This window comes from Crinia signifera, chromosome 3, assembly GCF_055691185.1.
Source record: "Crinia signifera chromosome 3, ASM5569118v1, whole genome shotgun sequence".
Lineage (NCBI taxonomy): Eukaryota > Metazoa > Chordata > Amphibia > Anura > Myobatrachidae > Crinia > Crinia signifera.
This window is the reverse complement of record NC_139219.1, coordinates 243,303,894-243,331,643: the sequence shown is the minus strand read 5'-3', so window position 1 is coordinate 243,331,643 and position 27,750 is coordinate 243,303,894. Positions and strand designations below refer to the sequence as shown.

General features: G+C 42.0%; 1 protein-coding gene across 16 annotated transcripts in view; it reads right to left on the bottom strand.

Moving 5' to 3' along the window:
* The window catches only part of TNIK (TRAF2 and NCK interacting kinase), a 275,815-nt gene that overhangs the window by 147,420 nt on the left and 100,645 nt on the right, over positions 1 to 27,750 (bottom strand). For all 16 annotated transcript variants that reach the window (XM_083177758.1, XM_083177755.1, XM_083177756.1 and 13 more), the window contains exons 3-5: positions 9,824 to 9,880; positions 4,857 to 4,982; positions 3,567 to 3,677 (exon numbers count right to left, since the gene is read on the bottom strand). In XM_083177758.1, the coding sequence (XP_083033884.1) occupies positions 3,567 to 3,677; positions 4,857 to 4,982; positions 9,824 to 9,880 (294 nt within the window). The remainder of the gene's footprint in view (positions 1 to 3,566; positions 3,678 to 4,856; positions 4,983 to 9,823; positions 9,881 to 27,750) is intronic.

Below are 27,750 nucleotides of genomic sequence, written 5' to 3'. Positions count from 1 at the left end.
GCTTTTTACACATCACAACTATGTGCCTCCTTGTAGGATGCAAGCAAAGCATTGCTAGTAATGGATGCTTGTTTAAAAATGTGCCTTTTTGTTCTTTTAATTCTTTTAGCTTTCTGGTGAAAAAAATCACATGGTTTGGTCTCCAAATGGTGTCTTTGTTTGCTTGGAATCATGCTTCAGCCAAAGTACACACCGTGGAAGCTCTTCATGGTTGACATCTACAAAAACCAATGTCTAGTTAAGTATCATCATATCTGCAAATATTTCCTTTTCTTCCTTACTGTGCCACTGAGCTGTGGTTGTTCATCCTTTTCTTCAATACCAGACTTCTTTCCAATGTTCAAAAATCTATCCATTTTTTGTGCAACAAAATAATTTTGTACTGTGCAATCACAATAAATTGATTTAAGGTGAAGAAAAATCTTGTGCAGCTTCTTTATGGGAAGATCAACTGTGCTTCTAAAAGCAGCACCATAGAAACAGGGGAAACGCCAGAGGTTACAATTATAAAATCCATACACTTCTTACTGAAAATGTAATGTCACACAATTAAGGGTGGGCAATGGATCATACCCAGTTGATTAGCATACACATATGGATTAATAGGTGGCCCGTGTGAAAATTTCACAAGCGAATAAGATACGATTAATTTTATAGCGAGGTTGGTAATTTCTAATAGCCGAGCAAACCTGATCTTCTTTAAGGGGCCAACTTATGGGGAGATGTTGAAGCATTCTGATCGATGCTAGACTGCTCAGAACGCTTCAGCAAGCTAGCTCAGCACTCAGTGATGTGTCATTGATGTGTGCGGAATGATCTATCAGAGCCAATGTTCTATGGTGAGAACACTAGTCCTAAATGAGTCATATCCAGCTTAATCATTGGGTGATAGCGTAGGCCCCATTAGCGTGCCATATCTACACATTCAGCCAAAAGTCAAGTTTTAACTTCAATTTTTAAACAAACAATACAATGTTACAATGTGCAATTGAAAATAGACAATTTGTCAGAAGCTGAGAACTTTATCTTCACCAAAATCAATAAACAAGATACCATTTTAACTATGAAGGGAGAAAAGGGAATAGTCGCCAAAAATCTCTTTCTAGAAAAAATATATATGATTGGTATGAAAACTGGGTCATCCCTGTTAAGCCAATGGCACCCCCTTGCACGGTTGTGCCTACCTGACTAGGTATGGTTCCGTCTTGGTGGAACAGTACAATGATGAATGAACTCTAATTAAAACAGGGTTGAATAGGCTTTGGAAGCCTGTGCACTAAAGATGGTGGGGGGGGGGGGGGGTGATCTACTATTAAAAGGCATACATTGGGTGATTATTCACAGAAAAAGAATCTGAACATTGGTGCAGAAACTGCAAGCAAGCTTCCCTGCCCAACACCCAGCGGTAGCTCTGCCCCCTGAACCCCCTGCAGCATCCCAGGACCTCAAGCGCCAGCTGAATCCAACACTGCAGAGTGGAACTGCAAGAGAAAACACTGCCAATGGAGCCCGAGATACTGTACATCATCACATTGCCAGAAAGGAGAGTATAAATGAATTGCTACTTACCATAGTACTGTTTCACATTGAACCAATGCAATATACAGTGATAAGTAACAATTCATTTTACATAATCTACATGAATACAACCCTGTGTGGTATTGCAGGGCATACCTGGTCACCTGGACACATTGAAAAAAAACCCCACAAAAAACAGACCAGACTTTCTATGAAGGTCATGCAGACCTGCTCGCTGGATGTTTGCAGATGTGCGCACAGGGGGGGAAATATCACTCACTGTTCTCCCATCACCCACTAATCTCTCTGTCATATTCTTCCTCCCCTGCCTTTATGGTCACACACTGCCGTGTTGCATATTAGTAACTTGAGTTGAGGTGGCAGAGGCGGGCCTAAAATATGTTTTGAAACCTGGGGCCACAAGCTCTGCCACTGTCACAATGTAGATAGATGGACGCCCACCTTAAATGATTGTTTGCAGCATCATGTACTCTCTGTGAGCTGGCAACAGTTGTTTGTGTGGGAGACAGGAGGGGGATGGGGCCACTGAAGTCACTAGCTGATAGGGGGTATCGCAGATGCATCAACCTACGTGGATCTTCCCTCAGAGGGCTATGAGCAATCCACCCCTACTCAGGTCAAATATAAAGCTTGCAATGTCCCTTTATTCCACGGTGTTGCCATGGCTAGAATGGTTTCAGAATTACCAATATCCAATTACACAAGGTTTTACATACCTTGCTGTTAAATAAAGTAATATTAATGATTCCCAACAAGAAAGAAAAAGAGGAGGAGGGAAACCCAAACATGTACGGTAACAATTCTTCTGCGTTATGCCTCACGCATTTATTTAATTTATAGGAATGGTTAGGTTATTGTTACTGCTAATAAAACATTGTTCCAAACACTGTCTACACCATAATTTCCAACAGATGCAAGTTAACACATTGGAGAACTAATGTCCTATACACACTAGTCGATGTTGAGCTGAAAGTAGCTCACTTTTTGCCGTTTGAGCTGATTTAAGCTCAAAACCATCTAGTGTGTATGGTCGATCGGTAAGTGTTGATGCGCGCTCCCACCGTCCGGTTTGGCAGGACGAGTTAATGGATTCTCATACTCTCTTACCATGGAAAGTCGTTCACTGCAGTAAAAATCGCAACCGCCCCTTCCACCCCCCACTGCACCACCATACGAGCATCAACCCAACTGTGCAGGTTGGTCGAAGGCGGCCGCACAGCAGCCCTGCATATGTGCAGAGGCTTACCATCAGTCCACTATGAATACAGAATCAGGACCATTGAGCGATATGATGAAGGTCAGATCCGTCCTACCAGCTGGCATACTTTCCAGTGTGTATTTGGTTTTAGAGTCTACAAAAGGTCCAACAAATACTGTAGTAAACTATTCTAAAACTGGCTATACAAAAAATGTTTAACATCATATTCACTTTGTTTGGGTCTCATAGTGTAGTAGGGAAAGGATGGATACTTCTAGGATAGTGGTGTAACATTTAGAAATGTGAATTGTGGGGTTCGTATCGCGCAACATGAACCCCCCAAGGTCAAACCTGCATTGTATAGCTATTATTCCTTTGAGCCTCTAGAGCGTACACAGTAGGTAATGTTTTCCACAGGTGGAGGGAAATTGGGATTGAGCCTCAGGCGACTCTCACTGAAGCTTTTATTAACACAAGTTCATGTTCTATTTTTACCTTTACGACTTATCTGATACTTTCAATCATACGAGAGTGTATAAGGGCAGCTACCACAATTAGTACCGCATGTCACCAGAGGTTCTGCTCTCCCTGTTATTTAGACTGTACAGTATCAAGAGAAAGTAATGACTGACTACAGCTGGGGTACTTGCAATTTGTAATGCAAAACAAACATGTAGCCACGCTCATCTATCCTGTTTTCCCGACATCTTGCCTTCGCTGTCGGGCCATGAGAAATGTCCTGTGATGTCGCACAAGGCACACTATTTCCAAAGCACAAACAAAAACACATTCTTTATATACTGTAACTAAAGAGGCATTGCATACATACCCGTAGGATTTCTCTGCAAATATACGCTATCCACTCCTCTTTCAATGTATTGCCTTTGGTGTTCTTGATTAAGTCTGTAACTGATCCAGCACCACAAAATTCCATCACCAGCTGGGGAGTAAATGGCAGATTTAGGTATCGTGAATATAGCCAGATACAGTATTTAATAGTTAGGAGACACTGCTGGAGTATGAATATTGTGTAGCTTTGCATCTATGTTAACTTTTAGTCATGGTTAAATGCCAGGTAATGTAGTTGTACCTTACTCTAATATTACATCTATATAAGCCATAACACAAATATTTGGGGTACATTGATAGTTTTGGTGTTCTAGTAGTTGAAGTAGTTAGTACTACCCTTATGTATTTTATGGTGTACTCAATGATATAAGAATAAATGGCAACATAATCAAAATTCTGTTGTTTCTTCTTGTCCTGTGGTTGGAAGCACAGTTTGGATTCATCAGCTTTACTAAAAATGTGGTTGTTGTCCCTGCTGGTGCCTGACCAGCGTGGGTCTAAACAGTTGCGTCTCGCACACCCATGGCTAGTGATAACATCATTTTTAATTAAGGCTAGTATACCAGAGTTAAACATTCTTCCCTAGACTTGCATATCACTTTGTAGGTGTATTTGTGAGAGCTTTTCTACAGCCAGGTTGCCCTACTGAAAATGTTAGTCACTAATGCCTGGAGATCACAAGGCTGGCTGAACCACAAACCCATTCAAGTGGAGAAATTGCATGATGCTACAAGTTTAAACATTTTCATAAACTAACATCCAACCTTTAGAACACTTAAGCGATGTGCACTCAGATGAAAGGCCGTCCTGAAGGGCCAACTTATTGAACCATGTGTATGCACCAGAATGATGTAATACACTGCACGGCGCAGCAACCTTTATTGTCAAATTGACCATTCAGTGCAGCCAATTGCAGGAGAGCAAAGATTGGCCATACACACTGAATGATCTGGGCAATGTCATTCCAATTTCTCCAGACACAAAATATCAGGCCAAAATTGCTCTAGGGTGTTCAACTGTACAGAGAACCACTCAAACAAAATTCAGTGCTCAAGACCAAAAAAATCAAATGTGATGCAACACATGACAATACTTTTCGTTTGAATAGAGGGACACATTTATTCCATTGGAAAAAATAAGTTCCTGTCAACAGTAATAATTTATACAGAACACAGTCTTATTACATTGGAACCAGCCGAAGCCCCGATATGCAACTGTGTGTTTGTGAACTCTAGGCGGAACCAAGCATTAAACAAAATGTAAATCTTACCCATAACTGATCGTCCATTCCAGGAGGGTTCTTTTTTATAAATGCTCCATAATAAGTGGCAATATTTCTATGGTGAGAATATTTCTTAAGCATGTTAATCTCCTGCTTGATCTCCTCTTCTTCATCCTAGAGTCAGTAACAGAAAGAGATGGTCAGCATTCTCCAGCTTGGTTATAAGAAGGACTAAATGAGCAGAACCCAACCTCAAAATAATAACTCTAACATTGACTTATTTGCTCATTGTTAAATGAGATTCATCTTGAAGGATGTCTTGCCGCTCTAGATCAGTGGTTCTCAACCTCGGTCCTCAAGTACATGTGCAGGTTTTCCAGGTCTCCACACAGAATCACAAGTTAAATAATTAGCTCCACCTGTGATCTTTAAAAATGTGTCCGTGAGTAATGAACTCACGGACACATTTTTAGGCACCTGCTGGGTGACCTATAAAATGTGAACTGTTGGGAGGTACAGATGGGGCTTGTCCCATCTTTGCAGGGCTGGCATTTCTAACGCCAGCCCCGCCATCACGAGACGCTCGTGCGCCCCCTGGCAACGAAGCCTGCCTCCGGTCCCCGCAGGTACCCCTCACCGCCCCGAGCGCTCCCTAACCCTGCCCGTCTCCCTGAAGCGGAGACGGGCAGGGACACGCAGCAACCCCGCAGAGAGACTGGGACACGCGTGCGTGTGAGACGCACGCGCATCCCAGTTCAGTGTAGCCCCTGTCCAGCTTGCCAGCGGGGAGTGTCTGGCGAGCCCCGGCCAAGGATGGCAGGGGCTACATCTGTACTTGAGGACCGAGGTTGAGAACCACTGCTCTAGAGGACAAAGGGACCAGCCCCGGAAGTGCATGACCAGACATGTTATCGTGCATTACACCCCCACCTCCCAAATATAGCATACATTAAGTTAATGTGATGAATGCTCTTATTTAGAATTAATTGTATTACATTTAGGAGGTGATTGTTAGTTAGAGGGACGTTCATCAACTGTATTCTGATTAGATATAGTTGGTAGGTACTGTAAATGGCAGGTATTACAGAACTGTACATATTTTTTTTAGGGAAGGACACTAATGTATGTAGGCATGATTTAAATAAGCTATATAAAGTATTTTAGGTACTTGTGTGGTTTCACGGCGCCACGCTATGCTACGTTGTCAGCATAGGCCAACGGCAGCCCAGCGTAGTGTCCCCGCCCTGCGTAGTCAGCATAGTGTTCCCATCAGGCAGCATAGCTGCAGCTCTGTCCCCAGCGTCCCTGGCAAGCCTACTGAGCGCCTCACACAGCGCCGGTAACCACCAGATCCCCTGCGCTCGCGGACACTGGCGGAGAGCCGATAATGCTGGCGGAGAGGCGCTCCATCTGCCTGGGTCGCACGAGCGTCTGATACGCAAGTGTGTCTCACTAATTCGTGTGGCAGGGTACGGCAACCCTGCCCATGTCCGCTTCAGGGAGACTGTTAGGGGTTCGGTAGCACGTGCGTCTCGTGCACAAAGGGGGGCCGAGGTACGCATCCTCCCGACCTGTTCATACCCCCACTATCCATGTCAGAGTGGAGTTGACTTTATAAAGTGTGGCGAGCGCAGCAAACCACAAAGCCTGAAGCGTGACTAGCACAGTGAGCCCCGGGAGGGGACACTTAAAACGAGCCCGAAGCATGGCCCCCGCGGGTAAACGGAATTCAAGTCAGGTAATCCGCAGCACTTGCCACGCTTCGGCTCATTTTCCACATCCCCTCGCGCGCTTCGGGCTTGGTGGCTCACTGTGCTCGCCAAACTTTATCAAATCAACTCCACGCCGACCTGGATGAACAGGTTGGGAGGACGCGTACCACTGTGATCGCCATGCTTCGGGTTGACATGGATAGTGGGGGGTTTTCAGGAACACATTCACACCTGTCATGTCAGGCAGATTAAAAATGGTTTATGGTTCCCACACAATTTAATAAGCAGTGACACAACTAGTGGATGGCGAGTACGCTGGATGCGGGAACATGACGCTGATTCTAACAGGGACACTACTCTGACTACATAAGTGGCACCGTACACTACGCCGACTACGTAAGTGGCACAGTGAAACTACACAAGTACCGTATTTTACACCAAATCACATTTTGTATCATGGAAAACCTTTGCTGTACTTCTAAGGATGTATGGTTGTAAAGAGACATGTAAAACATCTGCTACAGCAATGTTACACAGCCTATTCTTTGCTCAACATAAAAATTCCAGTTCTCAGATGCTATGAGCAACTTCTGAGTCATTGTAGTATTATCCTAGCAAAACGGTTTGCTCTCATTTACAGTTACAACACTTTTTTTGTGATTAGTTCCACTTAAAAAAAGTGTTCCGCTTTTCTACGAAAGCACAGTATTATTCAATGCTGAATTGTGTGATGTAAGGAGATTATTATGAATAAATTACATACCATCAAATAAATATGCTTTGGGGACACAAAAGGAGATTTTCATATATAGATGGACATCCACCTTAATAGTCATAGGAGGCAATGTCCTGAAAACAACATCTCTTCTTTGGTGCAATACTTTAGATCTACATTTTATGTGCAGCACATATTTCCCAACTGACACAATGCCGGCCAGTGTTGCCGCATATTTTCCTCTTCACACAAATACAGCGTCCCTCACACAGTAACAATGCTTTTGTGGAATGTTCCATGTTAACATGTTTATTTTGGAACATTGGAATGACCTTAACAAGGGGTTTTTCCAGATAACACAAGGAAAGGATAAGAAAAACATGTTCATGTCAATGTTTAAGTGCAATAATCCAACCACTATCAACAAGATATCCTCCATTCAGACAATATTATTTTGGATGTACCTGTGTGCTGCAAGTAACAACTCTTTACTGCAGAATTGGAGACCTTTAGGCCATTCACAGAGCACTGGTTTTATGAAATTATAAAACTTTTCAGAGCAGATACCAAAGAGGACCCATATTAAAACTATCTACACAGAAAAAGATATCTAAAAATGTTCCTCTTTGGTATTTGTTAGGCTTTGTTGTACTTTCTTACATCAAATCAATCATCATGAAATCAAATTTGAAGAGACTTTTTCTAGTTATTAAGGAATAACATTTAATCTAAAAATATACAATAACACAATTTTAATCCTTTTAAATATAAGTACTTATATCCCACTTATCTTAATATTTGCATTAGAAGGACCTTTACCTGTAGGGCAGGCATTCCCAACCACGGTCCTCAAGGCACACCAACTGTTAAGGTTTTAGTGATATCCAGGCTTCAACACAGATGGTTTAATCAGAATCACTCAGGTACTAATTAAGTCACCTGTGCACAAGCCTGGATATGACTAAAACCTGCACTGTTGGTGTGCCTTGAGGACCGTGGTTGGGAATGCCTGCTGTAGGGTGTGTGGCACATATGGGCCTCTGGACCAAGGGGGTACTCATGCCACAAGACCCTCCACTCAGAATAGATTTCACTATATGTCAACCAGGGAAAGTCCCCCCATTCCTACAACCGGACATTGGGCCTGATTCTGGTTCACTTGCAAAAGCAAATTCTCTATCTAATGGACAAAACCATGCACACTGCAGGTAGGGCAGATGTAACATGTGCAGAGAGTTAGATTTGGGTGAGTTATTTTGTTTCTGTGCAGAGTAAATACGGGCTGCTTTATTTTTACACTGCAATATAGATATCAGTTTGAAGTAAAAATCCCACCCACATCTAACTCTCTCTGCACGTTACATCTGCCCCACCTGCAGTGCTAATGGTTTTGTCCACTAGAGGGAATTTGCTTTTGTGAGGGAAGCAGAATCAGGCCCTTTATGGGCACTGCAGAGGACTGCTAACAACCCTGGGGAGGAGGGTATATATAGAAGAACACAACCCATTGGCTGACCTTTGCTACATTCTGTGCAGGGATGTTTGGGCAGTCTCTGAGCTGGCTTCTTTAGTCTATGCTGCTATCGCTATCCAAAGGTCAGTCTTCATTTTGGAATGCCTAGATAGCTCAGTCTCATGGTAGCTTTAATAAGTCTACTGTATGTCATAAATAATATAACTAAGCGTAATCTCTCTCCATGGATGTATGAATGTGTAATACCATGCAGGAATGAGTCTACATTCTTGTAAATGTAAAATGGTAAGTAAATATTCGTATGCTCATCAGCAGACATTTGAGGAATAGTTTATGGTGTAAATTGATTCAATATAATGGATGTTTTTTTTGCTATGGGCAAAGCCAGTTTTTAATTAGCAAAGTAATGCACATAAAATGGATTTTTTTATACAAGCTATTAAATGTTCAATAAAGATATACAAAGAAAGGTAGATAAATACCAAAGGTAGTTTTACCAAATTCATTCCTAAACAAAGCAAGCACTTATTTTAACGTATAGTCAAGACGGAATAACAACAAGTTTGCATGGAAATTGCAATACTTCCCTAAATATGGATTTGTTTATGGAGAATCTAGTCTTTCTATGTAGACTGGATTAAATTGCTCATGCTTTCCAATCATTGTATATTTGTGTTTATCTGCTAAATCCAGAGACCCAGGGGACTGATTCAGAAGTGAATGTATTTGAGAGAATAGACCTTCGGAGCAGTAATCACTATTATTTTAGATGGCTATTGTAATCCATGGTCAGAGACTAGGCAGTAACCTAAATCACTAATAAAGAGGAGGTATGTTGGGCCTTTTATACATTTAAATAGGCTGCTTCTTAGCCATGTTTTATTTTAGCAATAATATTCATTCTTCTTCCAATCAAAATAAATAATTGCTACTTGTATAGCTCCAGTGATTCTATAAAGAATATAGCCTTTTATGGTCGTTACATGGACACTTAGGAGCACCTCTTAGGAGCGATCTTTAAAACACAGTTAGAAAAGTAATTTCCAGAATGCATTAGATATTCAAAAACCAACCTTATCATTTTATATCAGAAAGTAAATGAAAGCTACATTACCCCAGTGACATCCATGACCTTAATGGCTGCCAGCTGCCCCGTTTTAACATGACGACCCTGTAAGGAAATACAAAGAAAATGCACATTTAAAAAAACAATATATATGTCACACACATTGAGTGAGCAGTAATTTGTGATTGAGGCATTTATCTGGATAATGCACCACAAGTATAATTATTGCAGTGGTGGAGTAGCCTTTGATACTGCACAAAGTGTAAAATAAGCAGATATCGAACATTTTGACACAATAAGTGCTTTGAGTGCAAGGCCATGTACTGATGGGTGCCGGAGGACTCACCGGCAGTCGGGATTCCGACAGTCATGACCCTGACGTCAGAATCCTGACTGCTAAAAGCCTGAGACACGGGCAGCAGCTATTCTCCTTTGTGGGGATCCACGAACCCCACAGAGGAAGAATAAAACAGGTGGCGAGCATAGAGAGCCACTACGCCCACAGCGAGCCCGCAAGGGGCTTTGTTGCAATCGCCGAACTGAGTCTCCACAGTTGGGATTCTGACGTAGGGCTAATGACACACCCGCACTGATCCACAAGTCAGCCAGCCACTGTGTTCTACGTAAAGTGCAATATTGCAGTGGGTGTCCTGTGTTGGTGGTCCAAGACCAATTCAAATAATTTATGGTCATTTTAACAGGCAAACACCATTGCTTGTGGCTTCCAATTATAAAATAAGTTGACAACCAGAGGCAAATCTAGTCCCTCATCATATAGCTTAACCATAACACAAATTTATTATCTGCCCCAGTTTTTGAAACCACTGGTCTTAAGTATGACACAATCCAGCATTACATTGCAAAACAATTCAAGATTCAGTCTGTGGCCATTTAAGGTGACTGAAGAAATGTATGTGTTACCTTATATGTATCTTTTTCTACAATTTCAAACCTGCCCAAATACCTTTCACATAATCTTTTTAGCCAACACACATTTCTAACATCTACAGCATGAAGATTTTCCTATAATTTATAACAAGAAACTTGGAAGCTAAATTCATACTATAGCAGACTTACAGTGCCAATTAGGGTGGCCAATCCCGGGATTTGGCCCCTAAAATGCCGGGATTTCAATCCGGGGATTGGCGTTTCAAATACCGGGATTTCGGGATTAGACTGCCGGGCAGCGTCTGAGCTAGTGCTCAAACGCTGCCCGGCTTCTCCCGTCCCGGGCAGTGTGGCTCTGCACAGTGTGACGACATCAGAGGTCACGCTGCGCAGGCCACATAACAGCAGCCGCATCCTGCGTGCACCGCGGCCGCGCTGACCTCCTGCCGCCTTTATGATACCGCCCACCAACCCAGGCTGCCTGCCTGCCATCGCCTCTTCCCGGACCCCCATACCAGCGCCGGACGCCCACCCAACAGCAGCCTCATCCTTGTGTGCACCGCGGCCGCGCTGACCTCCTGCCGCCTCCATGATACCGCCCACCAACCCAGGCTGCCTGCTTGCCTGGCATCGCCTCTTCTCGGAACCCCATACCAGCGCCAGACGCCCGCCCACTCACCCAGGCTGTATTTTACTGCCTAATCCCCCAGCTCCATCGCCCACCCGCACCGCAACTGTAAGTAAATATTAGGGCGGCCGGGCCGGGTTTTTGCATAAAGGAAGCCAATCCCGGGATCGGGCATTTTTCAATCCCGAATTCCGGGATTGAAAAAATGCCCCGGGATTGGCTTCCCTAGTGCCAATCCGTTAATCAACAAGTAATGAAATGCATCACCATTGGTCAAATACAAGGTGGTCATATCTATATGGTGTTTCCAGCAGTAATTCCATTTTAACCCGACTACTACCTAAAGTTTAAAGTACTTTTTATAACTTTTTGCAAGTAGAGTTAGGACATAATATTCCTGATAATGTTAAGGACTCCAGGTACTGTAGTGACAAAGGATTGTGAATGTACTATTAGAGAGAGTGATCTCTTGCCCTTCTGAATTTCAAACAGGCAATCACCAAATAAGTGACAGATAAGCATAAGCTTGGATAAAACCAACAGAATGTAATTCATCATTCCATGAGAATATAGCATGCATCAACTTCTCCTCTGCCGCTACATGCACAAGGTGTTCAACTTGTACATACTTCTTAGCAAAAGGTGTGCATTAAAGCTAAAAAAAAAAAAAAGAAGGAGTATGGTGTATGTGGACAGAGGTGGAAATTTAACCCAGCGGAACACAGGCAAGTTGGAGTTTGGTGCCCCCCTCCCCTTAGAAGTGGTCACATTTGAATCTCACTGTGAGTCACACATGTATTGCCCTACAGAGTAATTGAACACCTAGGGAACAGTGACCACAACATGGTCTCACTGGAAATCAACTTCCGTAAACCACAATATAAAGGACCGGGTAAAGTACTACACTTCAGAAAAAGCTAATTTAAATTTAATCCGGGAAGCTCTAAAAGAAATAAGTGGGGAGAGTTATTCGAAGGGAAGAATGCAGAGGAAATGTGGGATACAGTACATTTAAAAATGTGCTAGAATCACTTACTATTAAATACATCCCAAAAGTCAATAAGGGTAAATTCAACAAAAAAAAGCCACCATGGTTGGACAAAAAAGTAAGGACAGCGATCAACAATAAAACAAAAGCGTTTAAATTCTATAAAAATAACGTAAATGAGGAGGCGTTCATTAAGTATAAAGAATCAAACAAAACTTGTAAAGAAGTAATAAAAGTAGCTAAAAGGGAAAATGAAGAGCGCATAGTCACAGAAAGCAAAACTAACCCCAAGAAGTTTATCAAGTACATAAACAGTAAGCGAATAATTAAAGAGAACATAGGCCCATTAACTGATATCAACGGTAAAAGTTTTGCAGAGGATAAAGGAAAAGCGGAACTGTTAAATAAGTTCTTCTCATCAGTGTTTACTAGGGGAGAGCAGATAGTGGAAAGCACAGATACCACAACTGGGTCAAACAAGCCGGATCTCAATATGGATCTCTCGACCGATGATATAATTTTGAGGCTCAGCAAAATAAAAACGAACAAATCACCAGGGCAAGATGGGATATATACTAGGGTACTAATGGAATTAAGGGAGGAACTAGCGACCCCTCTATATTGCATTTTTGAAAATTCACTATCAACAGGTATGGTACCAAAAGACTGGAGAATAGCAGAGGTAGTGCCAATATTCAAAAAAGGTAAAAGGGATGACCCTGCAAATTACAGGCCTGTGAGCTTAACATCAATAGTGGGTAAAATATTTGAAGGAATTTTAAGGGATAGTATCCTGGAATATTTAGACCTTCATAGTTTACTTAGTATTAACCAACATGGGTTTGTGAAAAATCGTTCCTGCCAGACAAATTTACTAGGCTTCTATGAGGATGTCAGCAAAAACCTTTTTAATGGAAACGCAGTAGATGTGGTCTTCCTTGATTTTGCAAAAGCTTTTGATACAGTACCACACAAGAGGTTGACAAATAAAATGGAGGACCTGGGATTAGGGGCAAATATCTCTAGATGGTTAGGGAACTGGCTGTGTAATAAAGAACAAAGAGTGGTCTTGAACAGTGCAGTATCAACTATGATACCAGTACTAAGGGGAGTGCCACAGGGTTCGGTACTGGGGCCCATCTTGTTTAACATATATCGGGATGGGGATTCTCAGCAATGTATCCATCTTTGCTGATGACACAAAACTGAGTAGAGATATTAAATCAACAGAGGATGTGAACGGACTTCAAAATGATCTTAACAAGCTAGATGAGTGGGCTAAAAAGTTGAAGATGAGGTTCAATGTGGATAAATGCAAGGTTATGCATCTCGGGAGACGTAACCAGTGTGCAAGTTACAACCTAAGTGGGGAGGCATTAGGTATTCAGCACTTGAAAAGGATCTAGGAGTCCATATAGATAATAAGCTGGGGTGCAGTGTTCAATGTCACATTGCAACAAAAAAGGCCAACAGAATTCTAGCATGTATTAAAAGGGGCATGGAAACTAGGTACTCAAAAGTAATTATGCCACTGTACAAGGCATTGGTTAGACCTCACCTTGAATATGGAGTACAGTTCTGGGCCCCACACTATAAAAAGGACATCATAGAATTGGAAAAAACCCAAAGAAGAGCAACAACGCTTATTAGGGGAATGGAGAATTTGAGCTACGAGGAGAGATTAAGCAAGCTGGGACTATTTACACTAGAGAAGAGACGTTTAAGGGGGGACATGCTCAACATGTACAAATATATCAGGGGCCAATATAAGGAACTCTCAAGCACCCTTTTTACTGCAAGAAAGGAATCTAGGACGCGAGGGCACGAATTTAGATTAAAGGAAAGAAAATTTTGTTCCCTCAAAAGAAGAAAAAAAAAGGTACTTGTTTCCTAGCACGGCCACACCGATTTACATCGGGGTGGTCGTGTCAGAAAAATCGGGTCGATCGCATCGCATGCGATTTGGTCGCATGCGATGCGATAGACGCGACCGACCCGATTTTTTGATTGAATGCAATGTAAATCGGGTCCCTGGGACCCGATTTTACATTGGATTCAATGTAAAATATTCCCTAGACCCCCAAATTTAACGACGTAAACCCCACCCCACGATAGATGCCAACCCGAAGCGTGGCGAGCGCAGCGAGCCCGCGAGGGGCGGCGGTGCGCGTCCTCCGACCTTTTCATTCCCCTACTATCCACGTCGGCGTGGAGCTGAGAATAGAATAGTGTGGCGAGCGCAGCGAGCCACCGAGCCCGAAGCGTGGCGAGCGCAGCGAGCCCCGCGAGGGGACACGTATACCTGTGAAGTTATACGCGTCCGCTCGCCACACTATTCTATTCTCAACTCCACGCCGACGTGGATAGTAGGGGAATGAAAAGGTCGGAGGACGCGCACCGCTGCGCTCGCCACGCTTCGGGTTGGCGTCTATCGTGGGGAGACGACGGGGACATCTATAATGTGAAATGGGTCATATTGTCCCATTTCACATTTTTCTAATTTTTTTAAAGGTGAGATCCTCACGATTTCAATGTTAAAAAATATTTTAACATTGAACCCTATGGGGAAATCGGGGGCATCGCGTCGGGACCAATGTTAATGGTCCCGACCGACGCGATGCCCCCGATTTTGTACCTTTGCCGGCAAAATGGACCTGATTTCAAAGGAAATCGGGTCCATCGTGTGGATCGTGTACCTTAACTTAAAGGTACACGATCCACAAGATTGTGGCCGTGCTAGGAAACAAGTACCAAAAAAAATTCTTTACAGTTAGAGCAGTCAAACTTTGGAACTCTCTTCCTGGAGAGGTGGTGTCGGCAGATACAATAAATACGTTCAAAATAAGGTTGGACAAGCATTTATTGGATAAAAACATCCAAGGGTACTAATAAGAATCATATTCTGTATTTTACAAGGGATAAGCTATTAAAACGTAGGTTGAACTCGATGGACGCAAGTCTTTATTCGGCCCTATCTACTATGTAACTATGTAATACATGAGGGTGTTCCTTTAGGACTTGGGAGCCCAGAACCAGGTGACTCCATTAGCTCTGGGAGTTAAGCCCTTGTTTATAGACTTTATTTACTGGTTGCTTTGGATATCTGTATGTTTGCTATGCTTTATAAACACAGACATATTCAGCAGATCATGTGGTTGTGTCTTAATGTTTTTAACCTGAAAGAGTAAGGCAAAAATCTATCTACTGACAGTGGAAATCGACAAATGCTGCAGAAACCAGCTTAAAGTCTTAGTAAATTTAAATACCCAGCGTAAGAACCAATATACATGCTCGCACCTGTGGAACTAAACTGCAATGTTTAATAACCAACATTACAGCATTGTATGTACCAAGCCAACCGTAATACAACATGGGCCTCCAGCTCTGGAATAAAGTCCCACCATGCCATGATGGTTTTAGTTCTGTGGTACCTCAGTTTGTAGAGCAAGACATGCCCAATATTCAGGGTCAAAGCTCCATAAACACCAAAATTCTGTTAATTCAAATCCCTCTGCAAAATAGTTGCCATAGTAACCAATTGTCAGTAATTTTACAGACCATTTTTAAGATTTTTTTTTAAAATATATAAAATATTTACACGTCAGACGGTAAAAAATATATCATTTTTTAAAAAATTGGATCCTACAGTGGAGGCATTCCCAGAGGCTTCAATAGTATCCCAATTGCTTACAATTCACAAATGCAAACTGCATTTAAACTGGGTGCATTCATAAGAGTTTTAATTGGACAAGCTGAACCAGATATTGTGACCATACACAGAGATATTTGCAGTGTATGGCCCTTATATCTGGGTTTCTCCCTTGGGTAACAAAACTTTTCCCTGTTCCTTTGAAGTGAAGGATTGGTGGCGGCAATAAACCATTCAATTATAGTCATAATCAGATGATTACTGGCTAAATCGGGTCAATAATTGGACAATCTATGCCCAACACTAATGCAGCAGATACTGTTGGAGCCTTTTTGCATGAGTCTTTTACATTGAAATCCCCAGCATATTTACCACTTCAGCAATTTACATCACAAATCTGAAAATATGTGCAACATACTTATTCTGTATATGTATAAATCCTGCTTACTATACTGTCATTCTGGCTGCGCACACAACTATGGTCATTTTGTCATTTACATTTTTTTTTTTTAAACTTTATCAATGGTGCTCCAGCTAAGCAGCTCCCCAAAGTCACGTGTTTGAAAAATGAGTTTGACATATAATGCAACTCCTTGAAAATTCGCAGAGTTTCCTTTAGCAATTATAATGCAAGGGTAGTTCAATAAGTAAAGTAACAAGAACTCTCACATATGTGATGTTCTATATTTCATCCTAATTTCCTGCCAGCCCAAATCAGGTAGATCACGGCTTCCAGTCATGGCCATTAAGCTGTGCTTTATATCAATCATACTGCACCAATATCAGTAAGATGGCAAGTCGGAAAAATATCTGAGGTGTGTAGGGTGATCAGATTTGTGTGTCTAACGGGCTCACCAGCAGTTGAAATTCATCTCATTCTCAAGGCGTACGTGATTAAGTTACGTCACAGAAACAGGATTGTTCACTGCCGGCCAAGTACATCTACCACAGGCAGTGCAACAAACCTTTTCTGTGACATGTTATCACTGTACACCTCAACAAGTTGGCAATGAATTTTAGCTACTAATGTGCCCTGTATACACAGAAATCTGACGTGTAAATCAAATTTAAAAATGTTGACAAAATGACATACTATTTTGGAATTTTCCATATATGGACAAATTCAAGAACCTTTTTGCACTAACATTTGCATTTCTGTAGGGCTAGTAAAATCAGCTGTGTAGTCATTCTCTCTCATCTGCAAAGAGCATGTTCATTTTATTTAAACAAAAAAACAGTAACTTAGATAAAATCCCATTCTATTTCAAATTAATTTGCGTAAAATATATTGTCCTGAAGTTGCTTTGATATTTTACACTCGCTGCAGAGTTGCCTTTCTATCATAAAGGTTTGAGAAACATTTGAAGTTAATTAGAAGCATGAACGCCGGTTTAAATTGTAGCACGCTCAGAAACAATGACAGCTCAGAGATTCATAGTGGAATATGTTTAAAACTCAGCTTTAGGTAACTAAATTAACCTTGAGAAAAAGCCTATGAAGGAGAATATCTGATGCATTTACTTAAAATGCAAATTGATTTCATAACATTTCTGCCACTTTTGCAAAGCATTTAAGGTGGTAAATGTGTATCAGAAATTCATAAATAAGTCTGCATTGTTTTGCAACACAGCTAAACGCAGCACAGGCAAATGCATACAATAAGTTAAGCATTGGTGAAATTAGTTAATGTAGTAGATATATACATTACAATGCAGACATTCAATGCAGCATGTAAAATCACACTTGGAAATATCCTCTATGGAAAGACCAGCAAAAGATTTGATCATAAAATGATGTAGAAGACCCTTTATAACCTTAGACCAATGTCTTTAAACCACTGTGCCACGGCACACTAGTGTACCTTGAGCGGTTCTCAAGTGTGCTACCAGAGCTAGAGATGCGCACACCAGTTTACAGCCAGCTCACCAGCTCAATTGATATTCACTGGTCTCTTCCTGCTCCAGTCCTGTATCCTAAGCATTTGAGACCACTCATCTGAGGTCAGTAGCTCTAGATCTGGCTGCTCCTCCTTGCCATCCACTCATCATCATTGGTTGGCAGTGATTTTTGTGGCTCCCTCTCCCACAATGATTGTGTCAGTGTAAATCCTGGTTCAAGAGCTTATTGGCTAAAAAGCTGCCCATAGACTGCATGGGACACAAATTTAGAGAAAACAATTCACAGGGAGCTAGAAGAGGCGCTGCTCAGGTGTTCTGCTGTTATACTGTCCACACTAGCTTCCTAGGGGAACATAATGGGGCACTACACACTGAACACAATTGGCATTGGCATAAGCTCTCTTCTATATTCTGCAAGCAGATGAGCCTGGCAAGGACTGTACAGAGTTCATCTTGGGGTCAGTGTGTTTTCTTTGTGTTCTATTAAGAACAATGCGATTGGTCCCCAAATAAAAAAAAAAAAACTATGTGATTTACCTGTGTGGACCAATGTGTGTTTCCCTGTGGGGGTCTGAAGGTGTGCCTTGGCAATTTTAAAATCTTTTCTTGTGTTGTTTCTGGTGAGTTAATAAAAAATGTTTCAAAATCACCATCTTAGTGATCTGAATAAAAAAAAAAAAAATTACGGTACTTATGTAATATCTGGGCTCCCGTTTTTCTTATGAGACCGTGTCCCCTTGCGGGGCTCGCTGCGCTCGCCACGCTTCGGGCACGGTGGCTCGCTGCGCTCGCCACACTATATAAAATCAACTCCATGCGTAGTTGGATAGTAGGGGTATGAAAAAATGGGGTGCATTTAACATGGGAGCCCAGATAATACATAAGTACCAAAATTACATACACGCCATTTTAGATGGTATGGCCGCCATTTTGGTTCGCAGAGTTGCGCAAATAAAGTATAATACCCAAGTTCTGTGTAGCGAAGCGATCCTTGAGCGCAGCCATACTAATACACATAAATTCATATCCCATACTTACACGACATAAAATATAGTTAAATGGAGGTTTAGTTCACAGCACATAGTTTAAACAATAATACACAACTGTTTCTGTACATGTTTAGTATCTTTATGTTCCATGTCTTATGCGCAGCACTCCAGTGGTAGCGAACAGTTCGCAAGTCCTAATGTCTGATAATTACGGACAAAGTCCATAATCTATGTACTTTTGCCATGTGAACTGAGGAAGACAAAGGATCAGGTTGTAACCAGTTCTTGTGGTTGATTTACGACCCCCTATGACGATGCCAGCTAACAAAGGACACAGAAGCACATTCCCTCTGCACCAATCCACTTAAAGGGCATCCCCTTTGCTCCAATCCACGAGGACCTGACATTTGAACTCTTGGACCAATGAAAACTACCTTTGACCTCTCTTTGTTTGGACCCTATAAAAGTAGCGATCCCTGGCTGGCTCAGTCACTTCTTCACTGCTCCCCCCCCCCCCCCCCTCCATCTTGACCGGACTAAGTTCTATTTGAACCTAGTGAGCTCGACCGGACCGCGCTGCGCTATTGATATGACGGTAACATTTGTATTCCTGTATGTAGTTATGCCTGATTATATTTTGTATCCGTTTCTTTTTCCCCTAGTAGTGTAAACATATTTACAGATGGAGCAGGTCTCATCCTGGCAGGGTATGGTGCTGGAGTCGCCAGCCGGCATCCCCCGCCAGCGCCATGGCGATGGCGAGAAGGGGACGCGCGTGTCCCCTTCCGACAGCGCTTCGATCCGTTCCCCCGGGTCCCCGCCGCCTGCCGCACCCCCCCTAACCCTGTCCGTCTCCCTGAGGCAGAGACGGACAGGGTTTCCGTCGCGCTGGCGACGGAGACTGAGACGCGTGTGCGCGTGAGACGCACGCGCGTCTCAGTATATTCACTGGCGAGGCTGCTGGCGGGTCGCCAGCGGGGACGTTCTGGCGATCCGCCAGCCAGGATGGGAAGTGCCCCATCTGTAGTATTGTTAATTCAACTGTTATCGTGTGTTATACTGTGTTCTTATTTCTGTAACCCCCTGTTGTCCCCTAGGGACTAAATACATTATTTGGAGACTTTTGGACCTTACTTTTGAGTTAAACCCTTGCTTTGACTGTTATTCGCATTTAGCGACAAAGGTGTAATACGGACATTGTCCTTAAAAGGTGTACCCAGTTTAGGTACTAAGTACTGCGAAGGAATACTAAATTATAAGTTTTGTTCGCACGTAGCTAGGAGTAAAAGGTATTAGTTTACAGAACTAGTACGTAAACTGCGCACTTCACTTATTGTCCATCAGGTTATATTTATATCGGTATTGATAATACCCTTAACATAACATGTGCAAAAGGGAATATGCTGAAACATTTTAGAAGGTACATCTGGCTCTCACAGCAGTGTAGTGGCCCAGGACAGCGCATCGGATCTGAAACGCACACGATTTCACCCAATCGGGTGAAATCAAGGCCAAATTGCAATAGTGTATGGCCACCTTAAGACATGTGAACGTTCGGTATGTTCACTCCATGATCACATACTTTCAAATTTTAATCCCCAGGACCCCACAGAATTAATGTTTTCCAGGTCACCTGAGGATTTTTCAAATGTAACAGTTCGTGAAACATAGTATATGAACAATATTGCATTAACTTCCAAAAAGATGGAAGATGTATACAATTGCAATTTATTGTGCTTTTAGAAGTACAATTAAATCTTAATGTCCCCATACATTAGTCCGACTTGTCCTAAGGGCTCACATATAATTGGCCTATGATCACATGTAAAACCGGGGAGCTGCAGCGGGTTGTGAGGAGAATCGGCGCGGGGGTGAGTGCTGCAGCAGGGGGTGAGTGCTGTAGCAGGCGGCGAGGAGCAGCGGGCGCTGAGCACTAGCAGGTGTTCAACAGGACAGGAAGCAGTGGGTATTAGAATTTTAAAATAGCCTGTCAAATGACTGGCCAGCCTATGATTGGCTGAAAGAGAGAGCACTCTCAGCCAATCAGCGGCCTCCCTTCTGAGCGGTCACTGAACGGCTGAGACAGCTCTCAGCCAACGAGAGGTCGGCTAGTGCCTCATAAAAGGGTATTAATAAAACTAGGTAATTTAGTGGTTAGGAGATAAAATTTGTAATTGGATTTTAAAAACTGGTTGCACAATCGGGGACAGAGAGTGATGGTAAGGTCCAATAGTAATGTAGTCCAGCAATATTCAATATTGGGACCCCCCTTGTTTAACATATTCATTAATGAAATAGGAAGTGACAGGGAGTAAAATTGCAATATTTACGAACAACACGAAATTGAGTAAAGAAATGAACTCAGGAGAGGATGTGGATACACTACAAAGTGACTTAATTAAACTGGAAAGGTGAGCGGAAAGGTTGAGAATACAGTTTAACATTGACAAATGTAAAGTAATTCATTATGGAAACAAAAATGAACAAGCTACTTATAGGCAAAATTGAGTTATTGCAGGGAATTCTGCTTTAGAGAAGGACTTGGGGGGTCATCATAAATGAAAAATTGGGTAATAGTGCACACTGCTCAAGTGCAGCAGCAAAAGCTAACCGGACACTGGCATGCATTAAAAAGGGGAATGGATTCAAGGGAGGCCAATGTGATAGCGCCTCTTTACAAGGCATTGGTGAGACCACACTTGGAATACTGTGTTCAGTTCTGGGCACATAAATGAATTTGAACAGGTGCAGAGAATGGCGCCTAAGCTAGTAAAAGGTCTCGAATCACTAGAATATAAAGATAGGTTAACTAGCCTGAATGTTTTCACTGGAAAAACGGAGGTTGAGAGGTGATATGGTTAGTATATTCAAATACAGGGAATATTGGGAATCATATGGAACTGGGAGATGATTTGTTCACTAACAGGCCTAAACTTACTTAGGACACGCGGCCATGTACTGAGGCTCGAGAAAAATAAATTCCGTACTGAATTAAAAAGAGGATTCTTCACCATTAGAGCAGTAAAATTCTGTAACTCATTTCTGGTGGGGGTGGTTACAGCAACTACTGTTAATGAATTTAAATCAAAACTGGATACAATTTTTGACCACTAAGGAAATTCTATAGATAGGACTTACCCAAGTCAGTGGTTACAAGTCAAATAGGGCCAAAAAAAGACGTTCGTCCATCGAGTTCAACCTAACTACTATGTGTAAAAAAAGGACAAATGTGGTCTATAAATACATTTTATAAGTCACTATTTTATTTTTTTATTTACAAACATCACGGTTACTTAAAAAAAATATTACCCAAGTGAAGCAGAGGCAGATCACTAGTGTTGTATAATAGAAATCTATACAGAAAAAAAAAAAACTGAATACACTGCTAGTCATTAAAAAGAAGGCATATCGCAGACAAAAATATGTACACGCGGACATTGTAAACCAGTTAAATAATGGATTCCCATGCTATAGAAAAATGGATGTATGAACGGAATGCTATATATTGCAAGTCTGGCAGCCATGCTGGATGAATTGAGGGGGGGGGGGGGTTGTTGTTGTTTTTTTTTTTAAAGGGGCAGACATGTACAGGGCATGGTTTTGCCCTATAAATGACTGCCCCTTTAAAAAAAAAAAAAAAACTCCAACTTCTGCAGACATCCTGCACGGCAGTTGAACTTGCAACGTATTACATCCTGTCCACTGTTTCAACAGAGAAACTTACTTACAATTTAGTGAGCCATCTTTCCAAAAAGGCAAGATAAAGCAGCACTAGATTTTTTTTAAACTTTTTGCAATTTGTAATTTCTATTCTAGAAATTCATCCAATGTCAAATATAGGTCAACATAAAATTATTTAGCAGTAAAGATAGAACCATGGTTTATACAGTACATTGTTTCACGGAGGAACAGATTTGAAGAAGTGACAGGGTGATTTCAGTAGTAGAGTTCAGGGTACTCAGGACTATATTTGGCTGCACAAATTGTAGAACACATTTCTCTGCAGGGAACAGCCAGTGGGCACTCTACCAGCAATTGATGCAGAACAGTTTTACTGATTTGTGAGGCCAAGTATAGCCATACATACTGAGCCTCTTAACGGTTGTTAAACTTTATATCAAACTTGGACAACTCCCTGAACCCCAACTGTAGCTATACATCACGGGGAAAAGGTAGCTATGCATAATGGAAAATGCAGTTCTACAACTGCATGTTGTCCATTTCCCCTGCCACCAAGTGTGTGTGCCTATAACCACCCTGCTTATCTGTACTTTGTCCATAATTTGGCAAGGTTGAAATCTAAGGTGTGCATCTGTGTCTCCAGTGTGTCTGTCTGTGCCTCTATTCTCTGATTTTGGGGAAATTTTATTAATTAAAAGTAACTACTGTATCTTCATATTTATCACCTTGATAGTAAGCTTATATTAACCGATATACTTCACATAGATTTGGCCTATTTTTTATTTGTTTTTCGTGGTTTTCTATTTTTGTGGGTTTTGAAAGATAACCTCAGTTAAACCAAACCAAGCATAGGCTTGGCAAGTTAAGCTCTCAATATTTCAGGCCAGCATCCATGGGACGTGTAAGGCCTATGGGCTTTAGTATAAAAATTTGACAGTCAATAAGGTAGTCACCAAAATGGTCAACATGCACAAGGTTGAAAGATAAAAAGTTGATATGGAATTGGTCGACACATGAAAAGGTCGACATGCATGTTTCAGGGTTTGAAGATTTTATCTTGTGGAAATCAAATTGATATATTTCTTTGCTCGCCATGCTTAGTGCAAGTGCCTTGCTTCTCTTCGTGGATCTTGCAATCTTTCACTGTGCATGCATCGTGAGTTACATACAGATGGAGCCATCCTCATCTGGCCCTTTGATAGGATTAAGTGAGTAATGGGATTACTCTGCTAATCCGCTACTGTATTGTTCTATGTATTGTATTGCAGCTAAGAACAATGGGCCTTGGGTAGCCATCATAAATTAAGCAGGTAAAAGGTCTGCAGTTGATTTCAGGTGTGATATTTGCATTTGGCATATTTTGCCGTCAACTCTCAATACGAGATCCAAAGAGCTGTCACTATCAGTGAAGTAAGCCATCATTAGGCTGAAAAATCAAAACAAACCATCATAGAGATAGCAAGAACATTAGGTCTGGCCAAATCAACTGTTTGAAACATTCTTAAAAAGTAAGAACGCACAGGAGAGCTCAGCAACACCAATAGACGCGGAAAACAACTGTTGTGGATGACAGAAGAATTATTTCCCTGGTGTAGAAAAACCCCTTTACAACAGTTGGTCAGATCAAGAACACTCAGGTGTTTGTCAAAGTCAACAATCAAGAGAAGACTTCACAAGAGTGCCTAAAGAGGGTTAACCACAAGATGTAAACTGTTGGTGAGCCTCAAATACAGGAAGAAGAGATTAGAGTTTGCCAAACAACATCTAAAAAAGCCTTTACAGTTCTGGAACAACATCCTATGGACAGATGACACAAATATCAACTTGTACCAGAGTGATGGGAAGAGAAGAGTATGGAAAAGGAAATGAACCGCTCATGATCCAAAACATGCCACCTCATCAGTAAAGCATGGTGGTGGTAGTGTCATGGCTGTGGAATGTATGGATGCCAATGAAACTGGTTCCCTTGTATTTTTTGATAATGTGACTGCTGACAAAAGCAGCAGGATAAATTCTGAAGGGTTGTGGGCAATATTATCTGCTCATTCAAATGCTTAAGAACTCATTGGACGGCGCTTTACAGTGCAGATGGACAATGACCCAACCATACTGTGAAAGCAACCAAAGAATTTTTTTTTTACGGCAAATAAGTGGAATGTTATGCAATAGCCATGTCAATCACTTGACCTGAATCCGATTGAGCATGCATTTCACTTGATGAGGACCATACTGAAGGGAAAATGCCCCAAATACAAGCAGGAACTGAAGACATTTGCAGTAGAGGCCTGGCAGAGCATCACCAGAGATGAAATCCAGAGTCTGGTAATGTCTATGCGTTCCAGACTTCAGACTGTAATTGACCGCAAAGGATTTGCAACAAAGTATTAAAAAGTTAAAGTTTCATTTAGGATTGTTTAGTCTGTCCCATTGCTTTTGGACCCTTAAAAAGTGGGAGGCACATATAGAAAATGTTGTAATTTCTACACCGTTCACCTTATTTGGATGTAAATACCCTCAAATTAAAGCTGAAAGTCTGCAGTTAAGCACATCTTGTTTGGTTCTTTTCAAATCCACACTGAGAATTGTGTCGATGTCCCAATATTTATGGACCCGATTGTATTATTGTGCCTCAGCAAAGACCAAATGAAAAGTTTACATACAGATAGTGGTAAGGAAATCATATTGGAGTTAGCAGCTAATCCATTCTGAAAGTTATTACCCCCGCAGAGGGTGATGCCATGAGTAGGCTGGATGAATATAACATTTATTTTGCATAGAGTGACCAGCGATTATCTAGAAGAGGTGATGAAATAGGCACATAGGTCCAATATATTTGACTAAACCTGTAAAACATTAAATAAATACTAATATCAAATATTTTTAATTAGCTATATGCAGATATATATAAAACAAGCATTAAACAAATAGTCCGCAATGGACTGTAAAGTGTGATGTAAGAGGGGTACATAAAAGAAGTGCATGAAAGATTAATCCTATATAAAGGCTTTGGTTATGATTAAATTCACTCAAGTGTGAGATTGAATTGCACTATACCTGACACTATAAAACCATTCCATCATGTTGAAGTACTAATGTGCTATTAATCATATCACCGTACAGTAGGATCACGTGAGACAATGTCATATCAGGCCACGGTTTCTACCAATACGTACTTGATACAGCTTTTAGTCTGATTGATTCCAGAAATCCTCTTGCTAGGGAAGCATTTTCGCATCTCATTTATGGGTATGATTTAGCAAATGATGATAATTATGGAACTAGTACTTGGAACCTATTTTGACAGGGCATGCTTTAATCCTCCCAATATTTAATGTTCATTTAAAACTGCAAAACATTTGTTGTACTGTCAAAAAATTATAATAAATTGTATTTTTTGACAATAATATACACTAGTCACTCCGTGTGATACTAAAATTCTCTTTACAGCTGGTGTATGAAGAAGCGTGGTGTTCATACACAGGAAATAACTGCTAACTCGCTCATATACTGTAGTTCATAAAGTCAAGCCTTTACCAAGTTATGAGCCCCATACATCAGCAATGAATTGTGACAATCCGCCGTTCTGGAGAGGATTGCAACAATTAATCTTTAATGTGTGGGCTCCCCCTTTTGGCAATCCCAATCAAAAATTAATAGGGATCGCCAATCGATTGCTGATCAAACATGTTTAAAAATCTGGTTTTAATTTTTTGTATGTGTGGGCATTCGGTACTTATATGTTAGTTGGGCGCCCACTAATCTATTTGCTTAGTTTTTCGCGTTCCCTCGCGGGGCTCGGTGGCTCGCGCACACTATATAAAATCAACTCCATGCCAACATGGATAGTGGGGGTATGAGCGTACTAACTATAGTAAGCACCCAACTAACATATAAGTACCGGGCAACAGGAAAAATAGGAATTTGGTACTCACCGTTAATTCCCTTTCTCCGAATCCGTAGGGGACACTGAAGTCTACGCTGGGGAATAGAGTGGTGTATCGGAGGACTCGGCACTTTAAGAAACTTGAACTGTGGTATGGCTCCTCCCCCTCTATTCCCCCCTCAGACCTCAGTCTTAGTTGACCGTGCCCGAGAGGAGAAAAGAGACCAGGGAATCCCAATAGAGAGAGAGAAAGAAATTAACAAACCAAAACGAACAACCATACTACTCAGTAGGCTATCAACAACACCCAGACGCATGCATAACCAAACATAACTGCATGCGCTCAAAATAAATCCCCCCCTTTAGGCCTGAACAGTGCCGGGAGGGTGTTCAGTGTCCCCTACGGATTCGGAGAAAGGGAATTAACGGTGAGTACCAAATTCCTATTTTCTCCTTCATCCTTGGGGACACTGAAGTCTACGCTGGGGACGTCCCAAAGCCATCCCCACGGGTGGGAAGGCACTGGGCATCCTGAAGCACCGCACGGCCGAAACTGGAGGCAGAGGCCGCAAAGGTGTCAAACCTATAAAACTTAACGAAAGTATTAGGGCCCGACCAAGTGGCCGCCCTACATAACTGTGTCAGGGAAACTCCCCTGGCAGCGGCCCAGGACGGCCCCACCGAACGGGTGGAATGGGCCGAGATCCTGACTGGCGGTGACTGTGAAGCATGAAGGTAAGCCTGCTTAATGGTGAGACAGATCCACCTAGCCAGAGTCTGTTTAGACGCTGGCCAACCTCGCTTTGCCGAAGAATAAAGGACAAAAAGTGAATCCGACCTTCTGAGATCCTTGGTCCTATTCACATACACCTGCAAGGCTCGGACCACGTTCAGCGAGGCGGAATCTCCCGTAAGAGCTGGAACCACGATTGGCTGATTTAGGTGATAAGATGAAACCACCTTAGGCAAATAATCCAACCTGGTCCGAAGCTCCGCCCTGTCCGGATGAAACACCAGGTAGGGTGACCGACATGAAAGAGCGCTAAGATCGGACACCCGGCGTGCCGATGCTAACGCGAGCAGTAACACCGTTTTCCAGGTTAACAACCGCAAATCAATAGAGTCTACGGGTTCAAAAACACTTGACTTAAGATAATCCAAAACTAAAGAAAGATCCCAAGGTTCCTCCGGAGCCCGCACTGGGGGCTGAAGGCGGAGAACCCCGCTCAGAAACGTCTGCACCTCAGGAATGACGGCAAGACGCCTATGAAAGAAAACTGACAATGCAGACACTTGTACCTTAAGGGACCCTAGGCGCAAACCCGCCTTAAATCCGGCTTGCAGAAACTGCAACAACCTAGACAAAGAAAA